Source organism: Pagrus major, chromosome 1, assembly GCF_040436345.1.
Source record: "Pagrus major chromosome 1, Pma_NU_1.0".
NCBI lineage: Eukaryota > Metazoa > Chordata > Actinopteri > Spariformes > Sparidae > Pagrus > Pagrus major.
The window spans coordinates 19,589,629-19,612,526 of NC_133215.1; the positions used below are offsets into that span (position 1 = coordinate 19,589,629).

The following is a 22,898-nucleotide window of genomic DNA, read 5'->3' on the forward strand; positions in this document are numbered from 1 at the left end:
ACTGTTACGTAATAAATAAGCAGGAATTGGTTCCAGTTCTGTAGCCTTAACTCAAGTACGAGCACACAAGATTTCATTAATATTCATTCAAATTTAATATTTACTTAGCATCCTGACGGATCTTCACTTCAGACTCCGTTCTAGAAAATGCTCATGGATTTCCACTGATTTCTAAATCTGTGTGACTTTGCTTAATAGAGGCAAAGTTTTCTATTGCGTGCAAGTTACAACATTAAGGTTTTGAAAACAACACTTCTTCAGGTCTTACAACAGACCCAGTCAGGAACAGGAATGTTCCATTATATAAAGTATGGTTCCCAGAGGAAGTGAGTAAAAACTGGACAGCACTAGATGCCTTGTCCAGACGGTGTGATGCGCTCCTGAACCACCAGGTGGAGAAGATGATTCTGCTCAGCAGTCAGAAACGGCCTGAGGAGGAAAAAGAAAGACACAAACACATAAACAATATGGAAACTTGAAATTGAGAGGTGATAAAAATGATGCTCGATCCCCGTCACAAGATGGAAATTAACATTTTTGAATGCTCACCACAGCTCCGTCTGAAGAGACTTGAGGGACTCTGTGTCTTTCTCCTGACATGCCATCTGCAAAACAGATTTGCTGTTAAACGCTGCACAAATAAAACCATAACTGCAGATTCAGATGACCTTGACAAGTTCTCAGATTCTTGTGTCTTGTTTATGCACTCATATAAACGGAGCCTGTTCATCCAGAACAAGTTGCTTGACAGAATCGTTTTTATTAAGGGTATTAAAGTCATGAGTAAACATCAGTCAAGAGCTGTTATGATGGATTGACTCACATTGAAAGACACAAGTACAGTGCTTACACTGACACCAGCGCAAATAGAAAAAACATTATTCCATTGGCAAAGGATGACAAACTCCAGCACATTTATCACTGTCACGTGAAGGCCATGAAGACCATCAGTTTTCCTGTACGAGGCAGGAAGGATCAAGAAATCCTGTGAACTGTACAAGTATGTGGATGATGAAACTCACCACGACTGATTGCAGGAGCAGGAAAACATTCTCAGGCAGGAAGGTCACTGAAGGAGAGGACAAGATCCATGTTTACACCACTTCAAATAAATGTCACTCACAGGATTCATGATAGAATTTCTACATTCCCAGTGAAAGAGAGCGTATATAATTCATAGGTTTTTTGCTCTAATAATAGTTCAGGTGCACTCACCTTGGCTGTGAGGGTCAAAAGACTCCCAGGCGTATCTCTCCAGGGTCTGAGCGTGTTCTGGTAGCAGCTTCTGAGGCGGAGGCTGAACAGGAAAACAAGAAAGGGTCAGAGCATTAAACGAGAACGTAATAATAATCAAAATTGCGTTACCAATTCTACGGACAAATTTCCTGTGTTTACCCATGATTACAAGTTAAATTGTTTGGTTTTTTTTCTCTGGATCACAAGTTATTAATGTCATTATCAAGGAATAATACATTTCCAACAATAATGAGATCACTTCCTTGAGATCTCTGGAAAACAAGCTTTGTTACCCCGAGATAACAAGATAAATGAATCCTCTAAATCACTAGATAACAAAAGGTTGTTCCCTCTTAATACTTACAGCCTTATGTTTTCTAGATCAGTAATGCCATGCACAGTGTCATGACATTTGATCTTGTTATCTTGGGAAAACAATGTTGTTATTTCATTATGATGACATAAACAACATTTGTTATCAGAAGATCTTGAGAAAATTATCTCCAAAAAAGAAGAAAATTTGCTGTCTGTGATAATGTAATAAATAACTTCTGAATTAGTGAACCCATGACTGTTAAGGGCTTCCGTAAATATCAATACTCTCAACTTCAGTAATGAAATATTGCTGTTGTGTAGGTTCCGTCTTTTAATTTAAGTGTTCTGCTTTCTGGCAAGTCACCCTTTAGCCTTTTATGGCTGTTTGACACTAAAGTATTGGCACATGTTCATTTTGCTGCGTATCTGTGGGAAAACTTTGCATGGGGTAGACAGTGTTTCATCACAGCTATCTATAAAGCCCTCTTAAAAATACAGATTTTTATAAATGAAAAACAGAGAAACTTATTGGATTTACTTTAGCTAGATATTGTGATTTACTTTCTTGCAATATCTTACACCATAAAATCAACATGCTTACCTCGAGCAGCATCAGTAGTAGTACTCTGGAGATCTCACATTTTGCCACGATGTCGAGAAATGCACCTTTTTCAGGAAAGTTAAGACACAGAAGACAAACCGAGACATGACCAACGACATTAAAGCAGAAAAGAGACACTGTAGTAAAACTCTGATCCTGTTTTCTTCTTTTTTAGTTTGTTTAAACATCCAGCTTTTGATCTCAGCGTTAAATCAAAATTCCTATCCCTACATTTTTTTGGTTTTGTACATATTACATTCAGGGTTTCAACATTATTTTTAGCAGGCTTTTGATAAAAGCAGAGCCTCACCAACAGGGGTGCTGGTGCCTGGTAGCTGCAGTCCTCTCTCCTGGCACATCAGCTGCATCTCTGTGAACACTGACAAAGCACCGTCGTAGTCACCTGCAAAAAACCCAAAAGTCAAATAATATACACACACAACACACAGCAGCTACATATCAGATGTAAATGGACAGACTGAACTCACGGGTGAGAATTTTACATGTGGCCATTTCTCCCATCGACAGCAGAGCTTCGATTGGTGTCTGTGTCTGCAGCTCTGCAGCTCTCTGGTAATGGACAATAGCCTCTCCTGGTCTGTTCATCTCCTATTGAAACCACAGGAGTTGAGATGAACATGCCATTTGAGTTACAGCATATAAACTTAATATCAACTAATAATAATTTATCTTTCAGGGCAGCTTGAAGCTATGATCCAAAGTTTTACCTTGAGCGCGTTGCCAAGTTCTAGACAGAGGCTGGCTGCCATCACAGGCTGGTTCATCTCAATGTACACCTGTAACCCATTTGTACATCAGCATTATCTCACTGTCTCTGACCTACAGGATGCTACTACTTTCATTTCCCAGATATTTTCTGAGTACAAATGCTGCTTCATACACAACAAATGTCATCAAAAACTTGGACTCATCGTGTACCTTGATGGCGAAACTGTAGCAGTTGAGTGCAGCCTGAAGGTGCTCATCAAAGCCTGGTGCCTGCAGCGCCCTGTTCTCCTTCTCAGAAGAGAGAAAGAGGCGGGCAGCGTCCGTCAATGCCAGAGCCTCTCCAGGAGCATTGAAGAGAGTCTGCTCACACCTGCGGTGAAGACATTCAGGACGTTTAACAACAGCAGATGCACCATCAACAGTAAACATGTCATCACTGTGAATGATACTGGCTCCCCCTGGGCTAATTACCAACACCTCCGTCACCCTGTGGTGGTTTATTCTGTCGGCACTCACTGAACTGTGCCTTTATGAGGTGATCTGACTGGTTACTAAATCTTTGACATGCAGCACTGTCTTTAGACCAATCAGTGTGTATTGAGATAAAAACATAGCAGCGACAGTCCCAAACCTTTGTAACAAACATGATATGATGTGCTTGACAGGTGGGTGGAGAAATTAAAAATTACTTAACCAATGTACAGACAACGTAGTGCCTTTCTGATAGTTTTAACTGACAATTCTTATCATTTTATACTTACCAAATGACAATTTTATGTGATGACATCACAGTGCACAATTATGACATTTTCTTGCCACAGTTCTCAACAATAAGGCTTTCATGCCAAGTCTCACTTGCAAGTCTACATCGTTTCTCTTTATTGTTTATGGTGAGGTTGTTGTGAAATCTGTTCAAGCCAAGAAGTGTGATTAATATATCAAAAATGACATTTACATGAGTTTTTTTTAAAAAAAAACAGGGGTTTAAACAAACTAAAGAAGAAGAAAACAGGATCAGAATTTTACAGCAGTGTCTCTTTTCTGCTTTAATGTCGTTGTTCATGGGGGGCACGAAGAAGGAGCTTTCCCAATTTTTTACCATAGAGTTGGAAGCAGGCCACTGTATAAAATAGGGAACAGGCTCACACCGTGAGAACAGCTTCATACCAAACAGCAGGATTATAAATGGACACAATGAAATGTCCACTCACCGAGCCATGGCCAGGTTACAGAAGGCAGCATACTGAAGGCAGTCCTGCTGCTTCAGCTCCTTGGCCAACTGACCTGAAACACAGGTAAAAGCAATATGAGGAAAACTGTGAAAAACCGGTTTAATTACAGTATATTCTCTATAACATTGTTTAACGGGGTAAAGGTTTTGTTAGGGTTAAGAGAAGCTGTCACTTACCAAACTGCTCACTCGCCTCCGCTACATTTGGCTTACGGAGAAAACGTCTGCGACAAGGAAACACGAAGTCTTTCAATTTTGTAAAATATAACAATTAGCTGGTTAGCACACTATCTCAGATACACTCCTGTCAGCTGTTGCGGTGCTAAACAGAGGAACGAATGTGTGCTTAGCTAGTCTTAGCCATTTCAGCTAGCTACCATTACCGTTAGCTGTCGAATAACTGAATAACACATTTACTTATTTTAATAAAAAAGCAAGAAACAGTTATAATAAAACACCATTCTATTTGTACTACAAACTACATTACATGCACACAAATGTAGATTAAATACCGTCATATGACACTGACAGTAATAAGAGAGACAGGCTAACAGTTAGCTTAACCTAGTTTATTGGCGCTAGCTTTATCACCTATCTGAAGCTTGTTAATGTTAAGATAATCCTGATATTCTATCCTCTTTCTACTCGAATTTAACTTAACGCCTTACTTTTTCAGTTTGTTTGACACAGCACGGTATCTCGCCAGAAAGTCGCCCTCCGCAGCCATGATCAGTGCAGAAAAAACACAACAAACCGAACCAGGAAGTGCAACTGACAGGAGCGTGGGCATTGGCTCGTAGAATCGAGAACTCGCAATTTCATTGGTCAGCGTACGTAAGAGGGTGGGGCTTCCATAGAAGGAAATGTCCATATTAGGAGGAATAATTAGGAAATGCAAGAAATCACACTGATTTGATTCACTCAAGTACTGTACTTTTAAGTATTTATGCTATACTTTATTGTTTTAATGTACATTTTACTCCACTACATGTCTGAAAGCTGTAGTTACTTGTTAATTTGCAGATTCACAGTTTACATAACAAGCATTGTTATAGAGTAAATTATAACTCTGACAGTAAATAAAAAAGTTAGACTTAACACCACCGAAACCAGCTACAACGTTAAAATGCTGGATACTTGTTAATATATACCCAATGATACACCAACAGTACAATACATTAGGTCGTAGAGGTCATTTTGCCCGCAAAGTGAGTTATTTTTACGACATACATTTACATATAATGCAGTATTTTTACATTGTTTTTGGTGCTTTTACTTTTAAAGAATCTAAATCTCTTCCTGTGACTGGTATCAGGTGACAATGACACAGCAAACCAAACTGAGATCATCTCAGCCACTGATATAAAAATCACAGTTTCCTGAAACAAGATTATTCACGATTCAAAAATTCTCATAGACAGACTCAAATACGTCCTCATTCTGGGGTTGTGTGGTTTGCACCATCTGTGGAGAAAGTAGAGGACAGGTCACTAACTGCAGGTTTTATTGTTTTCCAGTGATAACAGAAAATGTGACCTGAAGTTCACACTGACCGGTTTTTTGGGTTCCTTTTTCTTGGGTTCCCTTTTCTTGGGTTCCTTCTTCTTGGGTTCCTTTTTCTTGGGTTTAGCTTTGCTTTGCTCTGGCTCTCTGTTGGCAGCTGAGTGGTCCAGCACATCATAAATGGACCTGGGCCGAGCCTCTAGACTCTGAGAGAATATCTCATGTCAGTTTCCGAGAAACATAAAAATGAACATATGAGTACAGGGAAGATGAAGGATGAATATGAGGTGGTACAATTCAATTGAAGTGAAATATGTCTGTCTATACATTGATGAGAAGAAAGGTGCTTACAGCATAGAAAGATGTAGACGTAGCTGTTATTGCATCCACGTTGTCTTTCTCCATCTCCTTCTCCTTACTGTCTTCTCTGTTCTGCTTTTGTTTTCTGCCAGCGTTTCCGCTGTCAGTGCCACGTTCTTCCTAAAAAATAAAAAAAAAGACAAAAAACATAAACTACACTAAAGCACTTGAGGTCTTTCTTGTGATGTACCTAAAAGCAACTTACTCTCTCTTTTGTGACTTGTTGTGATTTAACTCAAAGTTGTCAAATGCTTGAATTTAATTCTTTGCACTTAATAATCTGGATATCTGGATAGACTTGAGGTATGAAAACACAATTATCACAAATAAGGAAACACTGTGCTGCCATGAAAATACATTACTGGTTGAAGAGTAAGTAGTTCTTGTCCAAGAAATATGACACTGTCTAAAATAGCACCCCAAGTAATCCTTCTGAGAAGTTACGTCTTTGCACACACACCACTACCCAACTTTTTAAATTATTTTAACTTACAAAGGGAAGGTTGGTTTGCGGTTGTTAATCACAGGTGTATCTAAGCTGCTCTTTTTTTAAGAAGAGCAACAAGGTAATAGAAAACTACCTGATGTTAGAGAACTGTTGGCTATTTGCAGGAAATCCAGCTGAGTACACTTTAAAAGGGAGATTGTTGGGAGAGCAGTAGCTTCAATTGAAATCTGTACAGGATCCTCTGAGGTGATCTGATGGTTGTCTTTGACATGATTTTGTGCTTCAACTAACGGTTATGTCTGGCTATTCTGTAACTTATTTTTTCTCAATTGATTACATGTTTAGTTAATAGACTGTCAGAAGACAGTGAAATATGCCTGTAACATTTTCCTAAATCCGAGGGTGACGTCTTAAAATTGCTTTTTTTGTGAAGCCAGTGGCCCAAAACTGCAAGATATTCAGTTTACTATCACACAAGACAAAAAAATGAAGCAAATCTTAAGAATTTGAAAGCTGGAGCTTTTAAAATTTGCCACTTCTGCTTGAAAAATGACTGAAAAGATGAGAAAACAATCAGTTAGTTGCCAGTTAATTTTAAGTGAAACGATTTATCAGTTAGAAAAGATGGGACTCATTGACGACTCTGCCTGTCAGCTTCATGTCCTTCATAACACCACAGTTAGTCTATAACAAGGCAAATTCTCACAATGACAAATGACAAACAGGCTGTCTTAAATTCTGCCAGATTACGAGCAGGGCACATCTTACCCAATGTCCTCTGAAGACATACACTGAACCGACCACACTGAAAACCAGCAGCACAGCTGTCAAGACAGCCACTATGATGAACTCTGTGTAGTCCTTTGTGGGCTCCTTGTAGCCGTCATCTGGAAAACACACACCGCTCACTGTCAGTCTGTGCCAGGAATGCATCACAACTGGACGGCAGAGGGTGGCTGATAAATTACTCATCTGTCAAGCAAGTAATCCACTGGCCACAAATATTTAAGATCAATGGACTTTTTGCTTATTTCGGGATAAACTGAGTTCATTGTCAGCATCCATGGCAGACCATTAATTGCTCTCTACATATTCAGTAGCTCCCAACCTATCAGGACCCTCCAAGGGATACTAAAATAAATCTGAAGGGCCACATAATTATTAAAGGGGTGAGAAACCTCCCAGGGCAGACCTATTTAACTGATGGCCTTTGGGCCAAATTCCAGATTCCTTTGATCAGTTTGTTAGTAGGCTAATTAGCCTATTCATTAGTTATGTCTGTTGCTAAGCACAAAAATACTCTTTCATTAAAAAGTTTTAACCCAGGTTATTAAAGCAGAGGGAATTTACGAGAATCAAACTGACAACCGTCTAAGATTAAAACGGTGCATTGTTTTTTTCCCAGTACTTTTGTATATATAATGTTTATTTTTCAGCTGTGAAAACTAATTAATTTAAATTAGGGAATGTAAAGGTCTGAGCCCTTGGCCTGTTCTGGGGGTCTGCGATCCGGCACACAAGTAATATATCGAACTATTTAATCACAATCACAATCCACGTTCTAAATTGTAATCCTTTATCTAAATTTTAAAAAGCCCTAGACGATAGCCAGACTTGAAATAGCATGTTATTTCTTCTAATTATTATTATTATTATCTTCTAATGAGCTAATGATACAAGCTTTTTTCCATAATTGAATAAACACGCTGTTCTCAGAGGAAAATAAGGTCCCCACAACACTGTTTGAAGCTAGAAAGGTGGCAGATGTAACCAAATACAACCAAAGTCGTAACATTTGTAACGTTTGTTTAGGCATAAAAAAAATCAGTCAATGAAGATCTTTCTCTTCTGATAAAAATTTCTTCCCCAAAACTACATAGTAATCCTCATCCACCATGCTGCCGTCTATAACTGACATTGCATTATTTGTTTGGAAACAGAAGTTAGAGGACATTAAAGGTTTGGTGTGTAGGATTTAGGGGTATTCAAGAGCAGAAATGGTGTATATTATTCATAATTAGAGTGTATAATCACCTGAAACATTTTGTTTTTGTTAACTTAGACTGAGCCTTTTATATCTACAGCAGGCCATCTTCCACAGAGTCCGCCATGTTGCACCACCATTTTTTTTTTTTACAATAGCCCAGAATGGACAAACCAACACTGGCTCTAAATAGGGGTTTTGCATTTTAAGCAGACACCATAGGGGAGGGTGAGATGATGGTTGGTTTCTCAGTTGGTTGAAATCTGCAATCTTGATGCCACTAAATCCTCCATAATGGACGTGTTAATATCACAATCTCTATCATTCACCTGAAAAGATTGTTAACGTCTTCAAGATTGATCACAATTTGATATCGTCAGTTGACACACCCCTAAAACCCCCTGTCCAACCTCACAGTGCTTTGCAACAGAAGATGAACAGGAGAGGACTTTGTAACACATTGCACCACATCCAGTGTGTCTTCACTTTAGGTTAAAGGTTTCTGAGATTGCAAGATCATTATTATGGTTTGCACGATATAAAGCATTTCACAGAGAAGTCACACCTTGTTATCACCTCCAACCTGAAGACTGGTAACAGTGGTGAAACATTCATTAATAAATGGTAAATTTATGGTTAATTAAACTTTAGTTAATAGCAATTCAACTGTAAATAAACAATGAAATACTTTATAAAACATTTAAAAAGCAATTATTTATTGTAAAGTTTCACTGGATGTTGTCTATAATACTTTATAATTATAATTACAATTTCATTGTCCATGAACAGTGAAATAACTATTAACTAAAGAATTTACTTAAAATGTACCATTTTTTAATGATGGATATTACAAAGTGTTACTTAAAGATCAGGCAGAACTAAAAAAATTAATTAATTCAGTGCCATAAAAATCCTTTTCAGTTTCATCTTTCAATCACACGCTCTTCCTCTTTGTACTCACTTCTCACTCGAAGAAACCAGAACACCTTAGCATTTTTATACCGACAAGAGTATTCTCCTGAAATATTCAGGTTTTTCAGCTCCAGTGTCTGATCAAAGGTTGTCGGCTTGTTGGTCGTCAGAGGGATGGCGCATTCATATATCTGTGTGTGGAATGGATCGGAGCAGGTCAAGATGTCATTGGTTTGGTTTGCTGGCACCTGTAAGCTGGATTTAATGTTGAGATCTTCTCCTGTGAAGGCCACGAAGACTCGGCTCTCCAGGTTTAGTTCTGTGATGAGACATAACGCATTAAGAACTGATAAACATCAGTTGTTGATGTCAGTTATTAAGCATATCAATCAGCTTCACAGATGTGTGGATTTGTGTGTTTTTCTCTCTTATATATCATTATAAAGTCAATCTTTTTGGGTGTTACAATGTTCTTTAGACAAAGGGAGCAACTTGAACACTTGAAACTACTTCCACTGAAAGTAATCAATAGTTGCTGTTGATATGATGCTAAAGAAACACATATCTACACGTTAGATCTAAATCTTTGGCTGAAAACAATCTTAAAATTACATTATTGATCCACAAAATGTCTCATTACTCTAAGTCCAGTGTCAGTAAAAGTATAGTGTGAATGCCTTACTTGGTTCTGTGATTCCTGAGCAAACAGAAGAGAAGAAAAACACAAAGATCCAGGTTGAGATGAAAGACAGATGCCAAAGTGCTCGAGCTGCCATGTTGTGATTTTTAGGTTTTTTGCGGGGGTGTTTATGGTCTTGTGCTTTGTTAAGGTTGCTCCGTGTATCTGCTCAGAGTTTCTCAGTTTTGCTGGTACATAAACTGTTGGGTTTCCTCTTTCTGGCAAAATGACTTCCTCAAAATGTAATTTTTCCGTTTTATTTCAGGACACTGACTCACTGGGGACTCAGGGAGCAGAGAACTAATGAAAAGACTGTTTGATTCATGACATTCAACATAAAAGCCTGAAAGCAAAGATAGATCTACAAGTAGGATAAAATTGAAAAAAAAAGGCCCCTAACTTGCTTTGAATTGTGTTAAAAGTGAGTATTTCTGGTTGCATTGTTTTATTACGTCATCCTCTAGATGTGAAGTGCAATGTTGGCGTTCCTCCACAGTGAGACAGTGTTGGAGAAACAAAAGTGTGAGACATGAGCGCACACAGCTCGTCATGTGGTTTTTAAAAAGGCAGAGGATGGGAAAGACTCACACAGGCAGGGTGAAAATAGTGTGTGTGTGTGTGTGTGTGTGAAAGAGAGAGAGAGAGAGGGAGAGAGAGAGAGAGGCTGGAATTCAGCTAGAGGTGACAAATTGCTTGTTGTTAATGTGAACCAGCTGTGGATGGTGCAGTGGCTCCTCCACAGCAGTAACTCTCTGTCGAGTCGCTCTCTGAAGCTGCCAGCAGAGGTGTGCAGATGTTGAAGTGCAGCGGTTACGATCATTTAACCCGATATGTCCGTCTGTCTGTTTTCCTCCCCCTTCTCGATGCCTCTTTCCTCCTCTCTGAATCTACACTTGACTTTTTTCACCATTTTCTCTCTCTGGCTGCATCAATGGCCAACGCTGACCTCACCTCAGCTGCAGCATGAAAACAGACAGAGAGCTTGAATAACATCTGGATGCCAGTCAATAAAGAATAATTCATTCCATTTCATATCCCGTCTCTGACGATCTTTATCTCTCCTCTTTCCTGGGGAGTTTAGTATACAAATCCTTCCCTCAACAGAAGTATTGATAGATGAGCAGATTGATCTTTTTAACTGGAAAGACTGCGTTTCACACTGTAACTGGAGCAGAGAAAATATGTTATTTGCTTGAAAACATTGTGGATTAAATCCCTAATATCCCCTGATTTATAAAGTCTCCAGTGGTGGAAACTAAGTAGGAACTTTACTAAAGTATTGCATCACAACTTTGAGGAACTTTACTGTACAATTACATTTCATTATATTGTACTTTTTACTCCGCTGTATTTATTTTACAGCTATAGTTCCTGCTGACTTTTCAGAACATGGAAGTATCTAGTTTTGTGAAATAAAGTACATGTATACATTCATATATATTATTATTATATATATACAACTAGTAACTAAAGTTATCAAATAAATGTAGTGCAGTAAAAAGTACAACATTGGCCTCCATTATAGTAGAGTGGAAGTATAAAGTAGCATAAGAACTCAAGTAAAGTACAATTACTTCAAAATTGTACTTAAGTAAATGTACTTAGTTATATTCCATCACTGGGAACTATCAACTATTTGCCTTTTTTGCTTGAAAAGTTTACTTGAATGATGAATTGGTTATCAAACTAATTGTTGATTAATTTCCTCTTAATCGTTGCATAAAGTTCAGCGTACTTGTTGAGGCATCAATAATAATAAATCATTAACATAATAATACAACATGACAAGGCCATTGTGCATACTGACTACTTTTACTTCTGATACCATAAATACATTAATATTACATACTTTCAGTGAAGTCAAATGCAGGACTTTTAATTAAAATAGAGTATTGTTAATATGTGATACAGTAATGCTGCTTTTACTTTAATAAAGGGTTTGAATACTTCTTTGACCACTGGAGGAAATACTTAGAGTTAAAAGTTCTCAAAAGCCCACTGTGTATAATCCTCCACCATTCATGTTACTGACTTAAGCAGCATTTTATTGCTGTGGCTGGTGGAGCTACTTTATATAGTTTAATTTGTAGAAATGCATCATATTGTATGCAATGATCACAAGTATATCTTTAAATCGTAATGGATGTCAAATAAATGTAGTGGGGTAAAAAGTACAGTTTCTCTCTGTAGTGGAGTTAAAATGCAGAGTAGCGGAACATTTTTATACTCTAACGACAGTAAAAGACAACTTCTTGCTCTCCTAAATGCAGTAAACACGGGGTAAATATTCTCAGCTGCTCTCCTTCAGTTCTAGAGGAAATATCTTTCTGCATTCTTTTAGTTGGCAGAATTATAACAAATCTGGCTCTGAGGTGTGTTGAGGCTCTGGGCTGCTTTTGTGAGGGTAAAGGGCAGACGGTGGGAAGCAGAGACAGATGAAAAAGGTCTATAACTCAACTTCTGAGGAGACCACAGCACATTTGTCTAGAAACTCGATCCTGCAGCAGAGTGACATTACAGCCTAACACACATATACCTGTCTGCTCTATAAAGAGGAGGAGGGACAAAAACAGGGTACATAATGAGACTATCTTAAAGACGAAGAGGGCGTGCAACACATCTGGCAGCAGCTGGATGTCACAGTGAGGTGGGCGTGTGTTGTGGGTGTAAAGAGCTTCTTAAAAAGTGGCTCACTCTCCTTCTAATTGTATTTAACGCTGCAAGCAGAGGGTGGAGAGAGCATCAGAAAAAATAAGAGAGAGACCAGAAGGAAAAGGAGAAAAGAAGAGGGCAGTGACAGAGCGGAGAGGCGAGAGCAGCAGAGGCATCTGGTGTTCTCACTCCAGATCGGAGAAGGACTTCCTGCGGAGCATCATCATCATTTCTAGTCGTGAGTATCGCCTCATTTGCTCATTTTTCCAAAACAGTTTCCAGCCTGTGACACTTGTACCAGAGCTCTGTGAGTTTGCAAAGTTAGAAAATGTTATTATGTCAGCACAAACACCTACCACAGTCATCACAGTGAGCTGACGCTGGTTTGTGGCTTGATAGTTGTTGATACGTTTGTCCAGATGTGAAACAAGCTGCATCAGATTAACGCACGCCTATTTCACACCGCCTTTGATCAGCCTCCAAATTCATATCCCCTGAAAACATTTATAATTCCTCAACAATGAGTCACCGGCTTATTATTGTCCAGTGTGATTCACAGACTTTGTCATATGGATGCAATCCTGCTTCTTTTTTTCCCTTTCGTTGTCCTCTTTTCTGGCGCGCCTGCTTTCACCTCCACTCTTGTTTTTTCCACTCAGAACCTGGAGTCATGGGATTAGAGGAAAAAAAAAAAAGATTTAGAAACTTCATTTGTTTTGTCATACTGGACTGTGGTCAGTCTCTTATAACACACACACACCACTAACAGAGCAGGACAAAAAGGCTGCAGATATTTTTTTTAAGTTTGACAGGTCACCATACTTTTGTCTCACATCCTGTGCTCTTATGAAGTGTCGAGGTAGTAGAAGTAATCACAGAGTACTTTACTGATTTATGGATTTGTAACTTTAAAGTTCAAAGACTTGAAGAAACTTTACTACCTGTGCAGGGACAATCACACACTGGTGAAACAAGTATTCAAACCCTTTGCTTGAGTAAAAGTAGAAATAACACATTGTGAAATACTCCAGACTAACACTTCATATTAGGATCCTTGTAATAGTTGATAAATCAGTCCTTATATGTGGCTTTTCAATATTATTATATTAAAAGACCATAAAACACAGTTGTGATTAAGCGTTTACCCAAACAAGTGATTGTTCTCAATCAAGAGCCGGTTGCTGCAAAAAGCATATAGTTAACTGTTAATAAAGGCACAATAAAGTATATATTCATCTTAATAAAGTAATAAAATGTTTAGTGAAGGTTATTAATTAAATAATAGGTAAGTTACAGTTTGCAAAATGTGCCAGTTAATCTTTTATAAACAATTATAAGAAGCTCATGAGGCTTTTATGAATGTTTTTTAGGGTCTTCAAACTTTTTAATACATTTCTTATGAGTGCCTATAAATGACTAATAATCTAACAATAAGCTTGTTTGGTATGCTGTTGTTGACACTTATATTGTCTTTTTAACACATAATGACATTATAGTGCATCTAATAAGGGCTTAAAAGGTTTTTTATTATTTTTAATAAGATAATGAAGTGGAGAAAAAAGTACAATATTACCATTGTAGTGTAGTTGAAGTAAATAGTAGGATATAAATAGGAAATACTCAAGTAAAGTAAGTGAGCAGAGTAAATGTATTTAGCTACTTTCCACCACCGCAATCACTTGACTTTAAATACAGACAGTGAAAAAGTATCTTTGAGGTGCAAACAATTATATGACAAAATGTAAAAGTACAGAACTATTGTTAACAAAATGAACTTCAAAGCATCAAAAGTAAAAGTAAACTGTATTACAACGGCCCCTGGCAGTGTTATTTAGTTATTCATCGGCATCATATCGATGATGATCAAACAGTATTTAATGCTGTAATGTTGTAACTGATCTTATTTTAACATCTTCATGAACAGCTGGTTAGTTTAATTTAAAACAATGCATCATATCTTAAAACTGATTGTGTGTTTTGTATGTAATCTGAAAAGTAACTGTAACTGTTGAATAAATGCATTGGAGTATAAGTACAGAGCAGCAGAAAGTGTAAATACTCAAGAAAAGTAGAAGTATGTGTAAAAACACTTAAGTTCATGCACTTTGTTACTTTCCACCACTGGATACAGATGTGTGTGGGCATCTTTGACTTTTAAACTCTGACGGCAGCTGTGGGTTATCATGCTGCTGCACATGAAGCACACATGAAGTCTGTGTTTCATCACCTCTTTGATTTTGTTTTCGTGTCTTCAGCATTAGAAGAAAAACATGAAAAGAAGTTTTTCTTCTTCTCTCTGTTTTTTGTTTTTAGAGGGGAGTGTCTGTCTGCTCATCATGGCCCCTCCCTCTCCGTTGATGCTGCTGATGGCCATTGCCATGGCGACTGGGGCCCGTTCAGCCAGCGAGGAGAATGAACTGGATTATGGGTACTGGAACTACAGAGAGGGAGGTAAATCACAAGCCTCTGTTTGATCTGTGGCGTGTTAAGAGATACGGGGGCCTGTAAATCACTGAGTGACAAAAACGTTTGAAGTTGTGAATTATAAAGAGAATTTATTGGTGACCTGAATGAAATGCAGCAATCTGAGCAGCGCTGCAGAGATGAGATAACTGTTCGGAGCTTAGAATCATTATCACACATGTGCTTTTCATAATGTTCACCATTCATCCAGGCTGTTTCTGTCAATCGAAGCCTGATGGTGTTGTGTTTGGGTTTCAGCCGATAGTGTGAACGTGGCCTCAGTGCGCAGTGTGACCAGAGTTTTAGACGCCTGGGGAAAACGCATCTTCAATGAGATCAAGACTTTACTGCACTCTCAGCCCAGCACACTGCTGCCCGACTACTCCAGGTAACTTTAACACCTCATGTATCCTAGATATGCTGTCTGAGCAGCATTAGTTTGGTTTATTACACATTACACTACAGTCTTAAAGGTTTTATTCCCATTCATTTGATTTTATGTGATAGCTATAAAAGAAGAAATGGAAATCTTTTATCATCAAAATTATGAGGAAAAAAGTAATAATTATGGGATCAAAGTCAAAATTATGAGATAAGAAGGCATAATTATGACATAAAAGTCGAAACTATTGGGATAAAAAGTCTGAACTACAGGTAGCAGCAGTTAGCGGTTACACTGGTGATATGCTGCCCCCTAATCGTTCAGAGTATGAATTCAAAAGGGTGGCCAGTTCTTAAGTTAAGTTTTATTTAATTTTGTTATCTAAATGTATTTACAACATCCAGAGCTGAAGCTACCATTAAGCACAACGAGGTCATGTTCTTGTTTTTTTAAATAGGCTACTGAACTGTCCCTCCCTTTGTTGTTAAAGTTAAAGTTTGAAAACTAAAATCCTGATGTAATTAAGTTAATCCTGCAGCCTGTCCAATATTAGAAAGTTATATAAAATAAAATGTGTGGGATATTTGTCCATCATTATGTATTTAAAAACAGTTCATATTCACTCTCTTATTAAATAATTATTGTTTAATTATTGTTTTAACAACACAAATATTACAACCAGTGGTTAGCGCTGTTACCTGTGACCCTGGAAAGGACAAGTGGTTTCAGATAATGGATGATAAAAAAGAAATGGGCTATGATTATTTATACATTTCAAGTTTACTCCAGTTGTACAATTTAATTTCTTTTTTAATTTCTGTAATTGTTATAATCAACAAACAGATCTTACTGATGAACGTGTTGTTGTTGCGTGAAGCTGAGCCTCCTCTGCTCCTCCTGCAGGGTGCGCCCTCTGTCCGAGTCCGTCAACGACCTGTTCAGAGAAGTCTCCCTACTGCGCAGGCGCATCACCGAGCTCTCTCATCGCCTAGCAACCCTGGAACCGTTCCTACGTCACCACGGCTACTGGCAGGGGGAGGGAGAGGAGGGGGCGGGGGGCGGCTCGGCTCTGAGCCTGAGGGGAGAGGTGGCCAGCCTGGCCCGGTACAGACCCACCACCACCACCACCGCAGGCAGGCCCGGTCCGCCGAGGGGGAGCCGGGTGGTGAGGAGGAGACGGGTGAGGGTCCTGAAGAACGGACAGAGGCTGGTACAGAGGGAGAGTGAGACACATTGAAGAGAGGAGAGGGAAGTTTGAGACACAAAGAAGTTTTGCAAATATTATAGACTAGTATATCTGGTAGCTGATGTAAGAAATGCATTTTATTAAACTGTAGATTTCATGTAAAATAACAAATATATAAGAAACTGTTCGACCTGTGAGATCTGGAGTGATGATGAAGGTTTATCAGTCAGTAACTCATATCTTTAATAAACTCTTGTTTTATCACTAGTTCACTGTCATAATGACAAAAACACACACCCTCTTCTTCAACACTTTACATCTGTGTTATTATGAGCTTATTTTGACACTTTATTCTACACTCTCTTAATGTGTAGCTTTAAAGGATAAATTCACCCAGAAATATAAATTCAGGGTTAGGGGGTCAACTGCTTCCAACCACATCTCATGGCCTTCCTCAGCAGATGGAGTTTCGTTCTCACATGATTAGTTTTTTCTTCCTTTTTCTTTTACTGGCACACAAACAAATATGGAGGCACCAAGTGTTCAGTATTAATTTAATGAATAATACACATTTGATGGATGATGCACAGGTGTTTTATGAAATTAAGATGTACAACATTGAAAGCAAAGACTCTTGCGAGAAGAGGCAGCCTAAGGATGGGCTGATTTTATATTATTTTATTCCATGTCTTACCTGCATTTATTCCTGTGATTATTTATCTTATATTAAACACTTCGGTCTCCATACCCCAACAGCATAAAATCAGAATAAAGATAAATCAATATGTTAAAGGGGTACTCCACCTATTTCCCCACATTAAGGTCAGTTTAGTCATCAGGATGAGTTCTTACTCAACGTGTGAAAATAGTTGTGTGATGTCTTCTGAGGTTTACAAAATTAAAATACATATGAAAGAAACAGGATGATGTCGTCAGAGTTGATTGGGCTGCAGTCTTTTTTATAGAAAACCTACATTATAATCTGAAGCGTGGGATTTGAAAGACACGTTAATTTACCAGTCAGAGATGGTCTAAAGAAAAATGCTATCCAGTGTTTTTAAAGCTTGATTTGATATCTCAGCCTCTACTGCTATGATTTAAGTGAACCTCTTGTGAGGTACAAAAGTACAAAATAAGTACAAAAGACTTCTCTGATTTGACCACAAGAAAAGAAAGAAAATAAACCTGCCACTTCTTCATTTAAGCCTAAATTAAATTTTCCTGTAACGTCATCATTTTGTTTCTTTAACTCTTGCCTTAAAGGTGCACTATGTAGTTTTGGAGAAGAAATTTAAATATTTACAACATAAATGAACTAATAATTAACACTATGTTTTCCATTACTGAATAAACAAGCTGTTCAACAAGAGGAAATAAGGTCCAGAACACTGTTTGAAGCTAGAAAGGTGGCAGGGTCCGCCGTATATGAACAAAGTAAAACAGTATGGAATTGTGAAGAGTTTGTTTATTTAGTTTGTTTGGACATAAATCAGCCAATGAAGATCTTTCTCTTCTGATTTGAATGTCTTCCCCAAAACTACATAGTGCACCTTTAAACTCTTGTAATAAACACAGACTCCATCCTCTTGTCATCCTGTGCACCACTAACCGGAGGAGTCCATGTTGCCACCACAGGGTGTCAGTGCTTGCCTGCTGCCGTAATCAGATGCGACATCACACCTGATTCATGCAGGTTTCATCTTCTGTTTTTGCTCAGCTGAAGTCAGGGTCGGTGCTTGTGGGCCCAGCAGGGGGTGCCTATTATCTGCTAACATAATTATACTGTTTGTTTGCGTATGGTGATGGCGTGCATGCGTGTTCATGTTGTGGGCACAGACACGCAAACTTTATGCCTTCATTAAAACTTTGCCAAGTGTTTCTACAGCAACCGGTTTCTCTTGTCATACTGCAGTCAGTGTGGCATCCTTCTGGGGTTTTTTTTTGTCTCATTTACTGCATCTGCATACACTTGTCAGTTCCTCTTTTGTTTCCCTGTGCATGTTTTATCCCCCTTTTTTATACCACACTGTAATCTGTACATCAACCACCCCTCCTCCTCCTCCATCTCCCTCCTTCTCTTCTTCTCTCCTCTCTACGCTGCTATGTGTGGGCGTTAAGCTCAGGCTGTACTTTCCATTTTGGTGTTGTATTGTCAATGCATTGTTGCATCCAATCCAGTTAAGATGCTGTGGGAATACTGTATAAATCTCTCTCTCTCTCCCTCTCTTTCTACACTCCCTCCCTCCCCTCCTCCTCATCCCTCCCCATCTCTGGAAAAAGAGCCAGTTGCTAGGTAACAGTTAATTGTCAAGAAGTAGTTACATGTGTTGCAATGCATCCTGAGGTTGTTGGGTCGGCGTAAAAGGAGTGAACAAGTAAGCAGAAACGATGGTTGAGAGAGAAAAAATAGTAACCAGAGGATGTTTTTCAGGAGTGAAACTGATTAAAAAGATTATTTCTACAGCCTCACCTCGTTCTGTGTCAGCATCCAGGACTGCAAAGAAAATTCTCCCACCAAAATCTATACACACACACACACATAACAAGGCATCAGTACATTTTCCAACCTGCAGGTTTCTTTAAATAACTCCTGTTGCTGGACAAGGCTTTGAGAGTAAAGAGAGTCTGAAGAGCGAGGGGGAGTGCTGAGGTTTTTTGGGGGGAGCTTTGATCTCTGCTGCTCGCTTCAGTTTGCATCGCTTCTTCCTTGCTTCAATATATTTCCCCCCCTCCTCTTCCTCTTGTTCTCAAGCCTCTTTATCTATTTTCTCTTGTCCAACATCAATCTCACATGAGAAGAGAGCGAGAGGCACAAACAAAGAGGAGAAGATGACACTCCCGCTGCAGCCATTATCTCAGATCCACTGATGACCTAGAGGACATAATAATATGATCTGTTACAACATGTGCTAAGTGCACTTGAATGCCACATATAAACACAACACAAGAGGAAGAAGTCCTGTGGATGCAACAAATGATTAAAAAAATAAATAAAAACAAGACAAATCAGTTTGAGATTTCTTATTTTTTATTAATACTCAACACTTTTATTCCAAAGAGACAGAAGAATAATATTTCTCAGCACTTAATTTTCACATTGACTGTGTTTAATCTCATTTTCAATATTACTAAATATTCAATCAAATTTGAAATAACTCTCTTCACACAAGTAATTTCTCTCCATACAAAAAATGTGAGGGTGAACTAGAATTTTTTTGTCGTATGTACATTTTTCACAATCTGTACAGCTCAGGAATGGAGTCGTTCGATCTTCTGTGGTAAAACACAAAAACCAGAAGATTAGCCATAGAGGGGAAAAAAAGAAAAACTAAAGAGACTACCGTGTAAAAATGCAACAGATAATCTATTGTGCTTTCTTTGTACCGATGAATGATGATGCTTTACAATTTGTCCTCAGCTGGTCTTCGACCAAATCCAAAAGAAAATCAAAACACATCAACAAACCCCGACTTATTAAATGTGCACATTATGTGTGTGATAATAAACGATTGCACATATCCTGGCCTGAAGTCGTTACAAAAGCAATTTCGCAAGGGGACCTACGAATCAAAGATTTATCCCAAATAGATCTATTCTCTGCCGTTTTGTACAGTTTGTTATCAAAAGTCCATGAGCGTGAGGTAAAGTATTTACATACAGTTTTATAATACATGTACAATAAACAGTTATCTCTCACACACACTCTGTCTCTCTTCCATATGAGAACACACAGAGGTAATCAAGCGTATGTATTCAGGCACATACAATAACAGAAATAATGAAACGTTATTCAAAGAAAAAAAGAGGAAAAGTAGTTGAGATGAAGAAGGCTTCTTCAGTGACGATGAATGTGTTAACCAAGACCTCAACCTTGTTTAAAAGCATTTACACAAACTATCAAGAAAACTGATCTTTGTAAAACATTAATAAAGAAAGAATGTTTTCTATCCTAGTGAAGTTCTTTTTAAATCAATTTAGCCAAAATTTTCGACTGTTAGATTGGTGTCTTCTCTTGCACAAACAAGCACACACACACGCACACACACCTACAGTACTACATGGATCATCAGTACCAATGAAAATTGATAAAAATTCCAAATATTGTTCAAAAACACCCATTTTTCTTCTGGGCTAAAAGTTAAGATTGAAAAAACAGAAATAAAGAAAAAGTGTATACATGCAAGTCCTTACAAACACTAGAGACCCCCTAGTATCATACATACTGACTTGTCAACCAAGAGAAGGAAAGTCTTCTAAAGTTTTGACTGGGATGTACAACAAACTAAATACTGGACCCATTCAGTCAGATTGTGCTTAGGTAATAAAATTTGGTTCGGCAAAATGACTAAAAGTCAGGTTTAAGTGATGATAAATAACTGGAAATGGAGATTTAAAAAGTATTGAGGGCTGTAATTAAAACACCTCGTCTATGTGTTGTGTCAGAGCAGAGATGACCTGTGTGTCTGATGTGGATTTAGGAGCCGCCTTTTCATCAAAACATCTACGAGTATCGGTAACAAAAGGCTTTTTGACTAAACCTACCACCTGCTTCTCTCTTTTCCGCCTTCCTCTTTTATTCTTTTTCTCCTCAAACGTCTGCAGCTGACACGAGCCACACAGGACCTTGGACTTGAGGGCAAATTCTTTCCTTCATCAAAATCTCAGCATGTGAAACAGATTATGGTCCGTTGGAGGGAGAAATCAAGGTTACAGTATGTGCTGGAATTATTTTTTCTGTTCCATTTGGTGAAAAATGGGAGTTTGAGCAACATGGCGTTGAGTTCACACAGTCAGAAAGTAGCTTAAAGGAATAGTTCCACATTCGTCCTTGCAGAGACATATGTGAAGATCTTTAACACCTTCAAATCTGTGTTTAATATGATGCTAGACCAGCAGCTGGTTAGCTTAGCTTGGCATAAAGAATAATGTAACTGCACCTCTGAAGCTCACCAATTAACATGTTTAATCTCGTTTGTGTAATCTGTACAACTGTGAAGTGTAAAAATGAGAAGTTCTGGTTGCTGTATAATAAAACAAACAGGAAATAGCATATAGCATGCAGACATGACATTCAAGTCATTTGGTCGAAGTCTCAGGCAAGTCCCAAATATTTTTTTTCCTGGGCAAGTCAAGTCAAAGGTCATGTAAGGTCAAGTCCTAAGGAAAGATACTTCCCCCTCAAAAAAAATGACTGCAGTCTTACCTCCAGTATGTGGTCTTTATGAACGATAACGACCAGGTATCAGTACCTGTCTAATGATGACATTATTGTAGAATTAATTAAGCTGTTCAAAAGTATGACGATTTATTTAACTTATAATTACTAATATTCAGTGAAATACACACACAAAAAAACTAATTTGGTGCAATTAAAGGTGCAATATGTAAGAATTTTAGTTGAAAACCATATATTTCTATCTATCTATTGAATTTAGCATGCTGACCAGCTGTTCAGGTCCAAAGCTCCCATGCTCGCGGTGCAGACGATGCTTCAAGCACACAGTCCATATTGCACCTTAAAAGCTTTTCTATTTATTCATTTCTTCTCAATCAAAATGACATTCCCTTCCCACCAATTTTGAACAAAGAAAGACTCAAATATAAACTGAAAACCTAAAAAGAACACAAAGTCATTCGAGTCTTTAACTTCCTTGTCCAAGTTGAGTCTAAAGTCAATTTATTTTCTGTCAAGCCAAGTTGCAAATCATCAAAACAGTGACTCAAGTTGACTCGAGTCCACTTCTCTGGTAACATGTTGATTTGTGAGTTTTCGAGGTGATGGCAGGTGTGTTTACTTTTACATAAAGTCAGGCAAACTGTTCCCAGTCTTTTTTCTTCTCAAAGCTAACCGGCTGTAGATTCAAATTTACTGTACAGACATGAGAGCGTTATCGTTCTTCTATCTAACACTCTGCAAGAAAGCAAATAAGCGGATTTCCTAAAATGTCAAACTATTCCTTTTACCCCTTTTGTAAGATGGAAACACTTGAAATAAAGCGACATGCTGTAAAGGTGAGAGTAGGTTATGAATAACTGACTCTGATTATCTGGGACTGTGTACCGTGAGCCTGCTGTAGTCCTGCTGGGTGAAGACGTTCAACATGTGTCCTTCCATCGCTCGAATGTGACCATCTAATACAGCAGGCAGGGCTTATGGCTGTAATCATGACATAATTAACGTGCTGGGCTGCTCATCCCAGCAGCGGAGGCCTCACTC

At 38.3% G+C, this 22,898-nt stretch overlaps 3 protein-coding genes across 3 annotated transcripts; 1 reads left to right on the top strand and 2 right to left on the bottom strand.

Annotated features, from left to right (window-relative positions):
- Positions 1-71: 71 nt before the first annotated feature.
- On the bottom strand, positions 72-4,865 carry f8a (coagulation factor VIII associated). The gene is made up of 12 exons (XM_073467964.1): positions 4,781-4,865; positions 4,290-4,336; positions 4,093-4,165; positions 3,092-3,251; positions 2,881-2,949; positions 2,641-2,761; positions 2,463-2,555; positions 2,153-2,217; positions 1,216-1,297; positions 1,023-1,069; positions 550-605; positions 72-429 (listed from the first exon to the last, which is right to left on the bottom strand). The coding sequence occupies exons 1-12, from the start codon at positions 4,837-4,839 to the stop codon at positions 348-350; spliced, it is 954 nt and encodes a 317-aa protein (XP_073324065.1). The 5' UTR covers positions 4,840-4,865; the 3' UTR covers positions 72-347.
- A 181-nt stretch (positions 4,866-5,046) lies between these two features.
- nfam1 (NFAT activating protein with ITAM motif 1) lies at positions 5,047-10,163 on the bottom strand. The gene is made up of 6 exons (XM_073472118.1): positions 10,002-10,163; positions 9,369-9,638; positions 7,192-7,310; positions 5,967-6,095; positions 5,666-5,821; positions 5,047-5,576 (listed from the first exon to the last, which is right to left on the bottom strand). Exons 1-6 carry the CDS (start codon positions 10,093-10,095, stop codon positions 5,514-5,516), a joined length of 831 nt encoding a protein of 276 aa, XP_073328219.1. The 5' UTR covers positions 10,096-10,163; the 3' UTR covers positions 5,047-5,513.
- A 4,823-nt stretch (positions 10,164-14,986) lies between these two features.
- Positions 14,987-16,732, top strand: LOC140995982 (uncharacterized). Its single transcript, XM_073466208.1, has 3 exons — positions 14,987-15,101; positions 15,372-15,501; positions 16,399-16,732. The coding sequence occupies exons 1-3, from the start codon at positions 14,987-14,989 to the stop codon at positions 16,730-16,732; spliced, it is 579 nt and encodes a 192-aa protein (XP_073322309.1).
- The last annotated feature ends 6,166 nt before the right edge of the window (positions 16,733-22,898 follow it).

Bases quoted from the DNA above. Each gene is read 5' to 3' on its own strand.
- f8a (XM_073467964.1), bottom strand. From the start codon at position 4,839: ATGGCTGCGGAGGGCGACTTTCTGGCGAGATACCGTGCTGTGTCAAAC. The intron at 4,337-4,780 runs GTAAGGCGTTAA...TCCTTGTCGCAG, and splicing joins GTGTCAAACAAACTGAAAAA to ACGTTTTCTCCGTAAGCCAA. The intron at 1,298-2,152 runs GTAAGCATGTTG...TTTCCTGTTCAG, and splicing joins TACTACTGATGCTGCTCGAG to CCTCCGCCTCAGAAGCTGCT.
- nfam1 (XM_073472118.1), bottom strand. From the start codon at position 10,095: ATGGCAGCTCGAGCACTTTGGCATCTGTCTTTCATCTCAACCTGGATC. The intron at 9,639-10,001 runs GTAAGGCATTCA...GTCTCATCACAG, and splicing joins CTCAGGAATCACAGAACCAA to AACTAAACCTGGAGAGCCGA. The intron at 5,822-5,966 runs GTAAGCACCTTT...ATATTCTCTCAG, and splicing joins CGTCTACATCTTTCTATGCT to AGTCTAGAGGCTCGGCCCAG.
- LOC140995982 (XM_073466208.1), top strand. From the start codon at position 14,987: ATGGCCCCTCCCTCTCCGTTGATGCTGCTGATGGCCATTGCCATGGCG. The intron at 15,102-15,371 runs GTAAATCACAAG...TTTGGGTTTCAG, and splicing joins CTGGAACTACAGAGAGGGAG to CCGATAGTGTGAACGTGGCC. The intron at 15,502-16,398 runs GTAACTTTAACA...CTCCTCCTGCAG, and splicing joins CTGCTGCCCGACTACTCCAG to GGTGCGCCCTCTGTCCGAGT.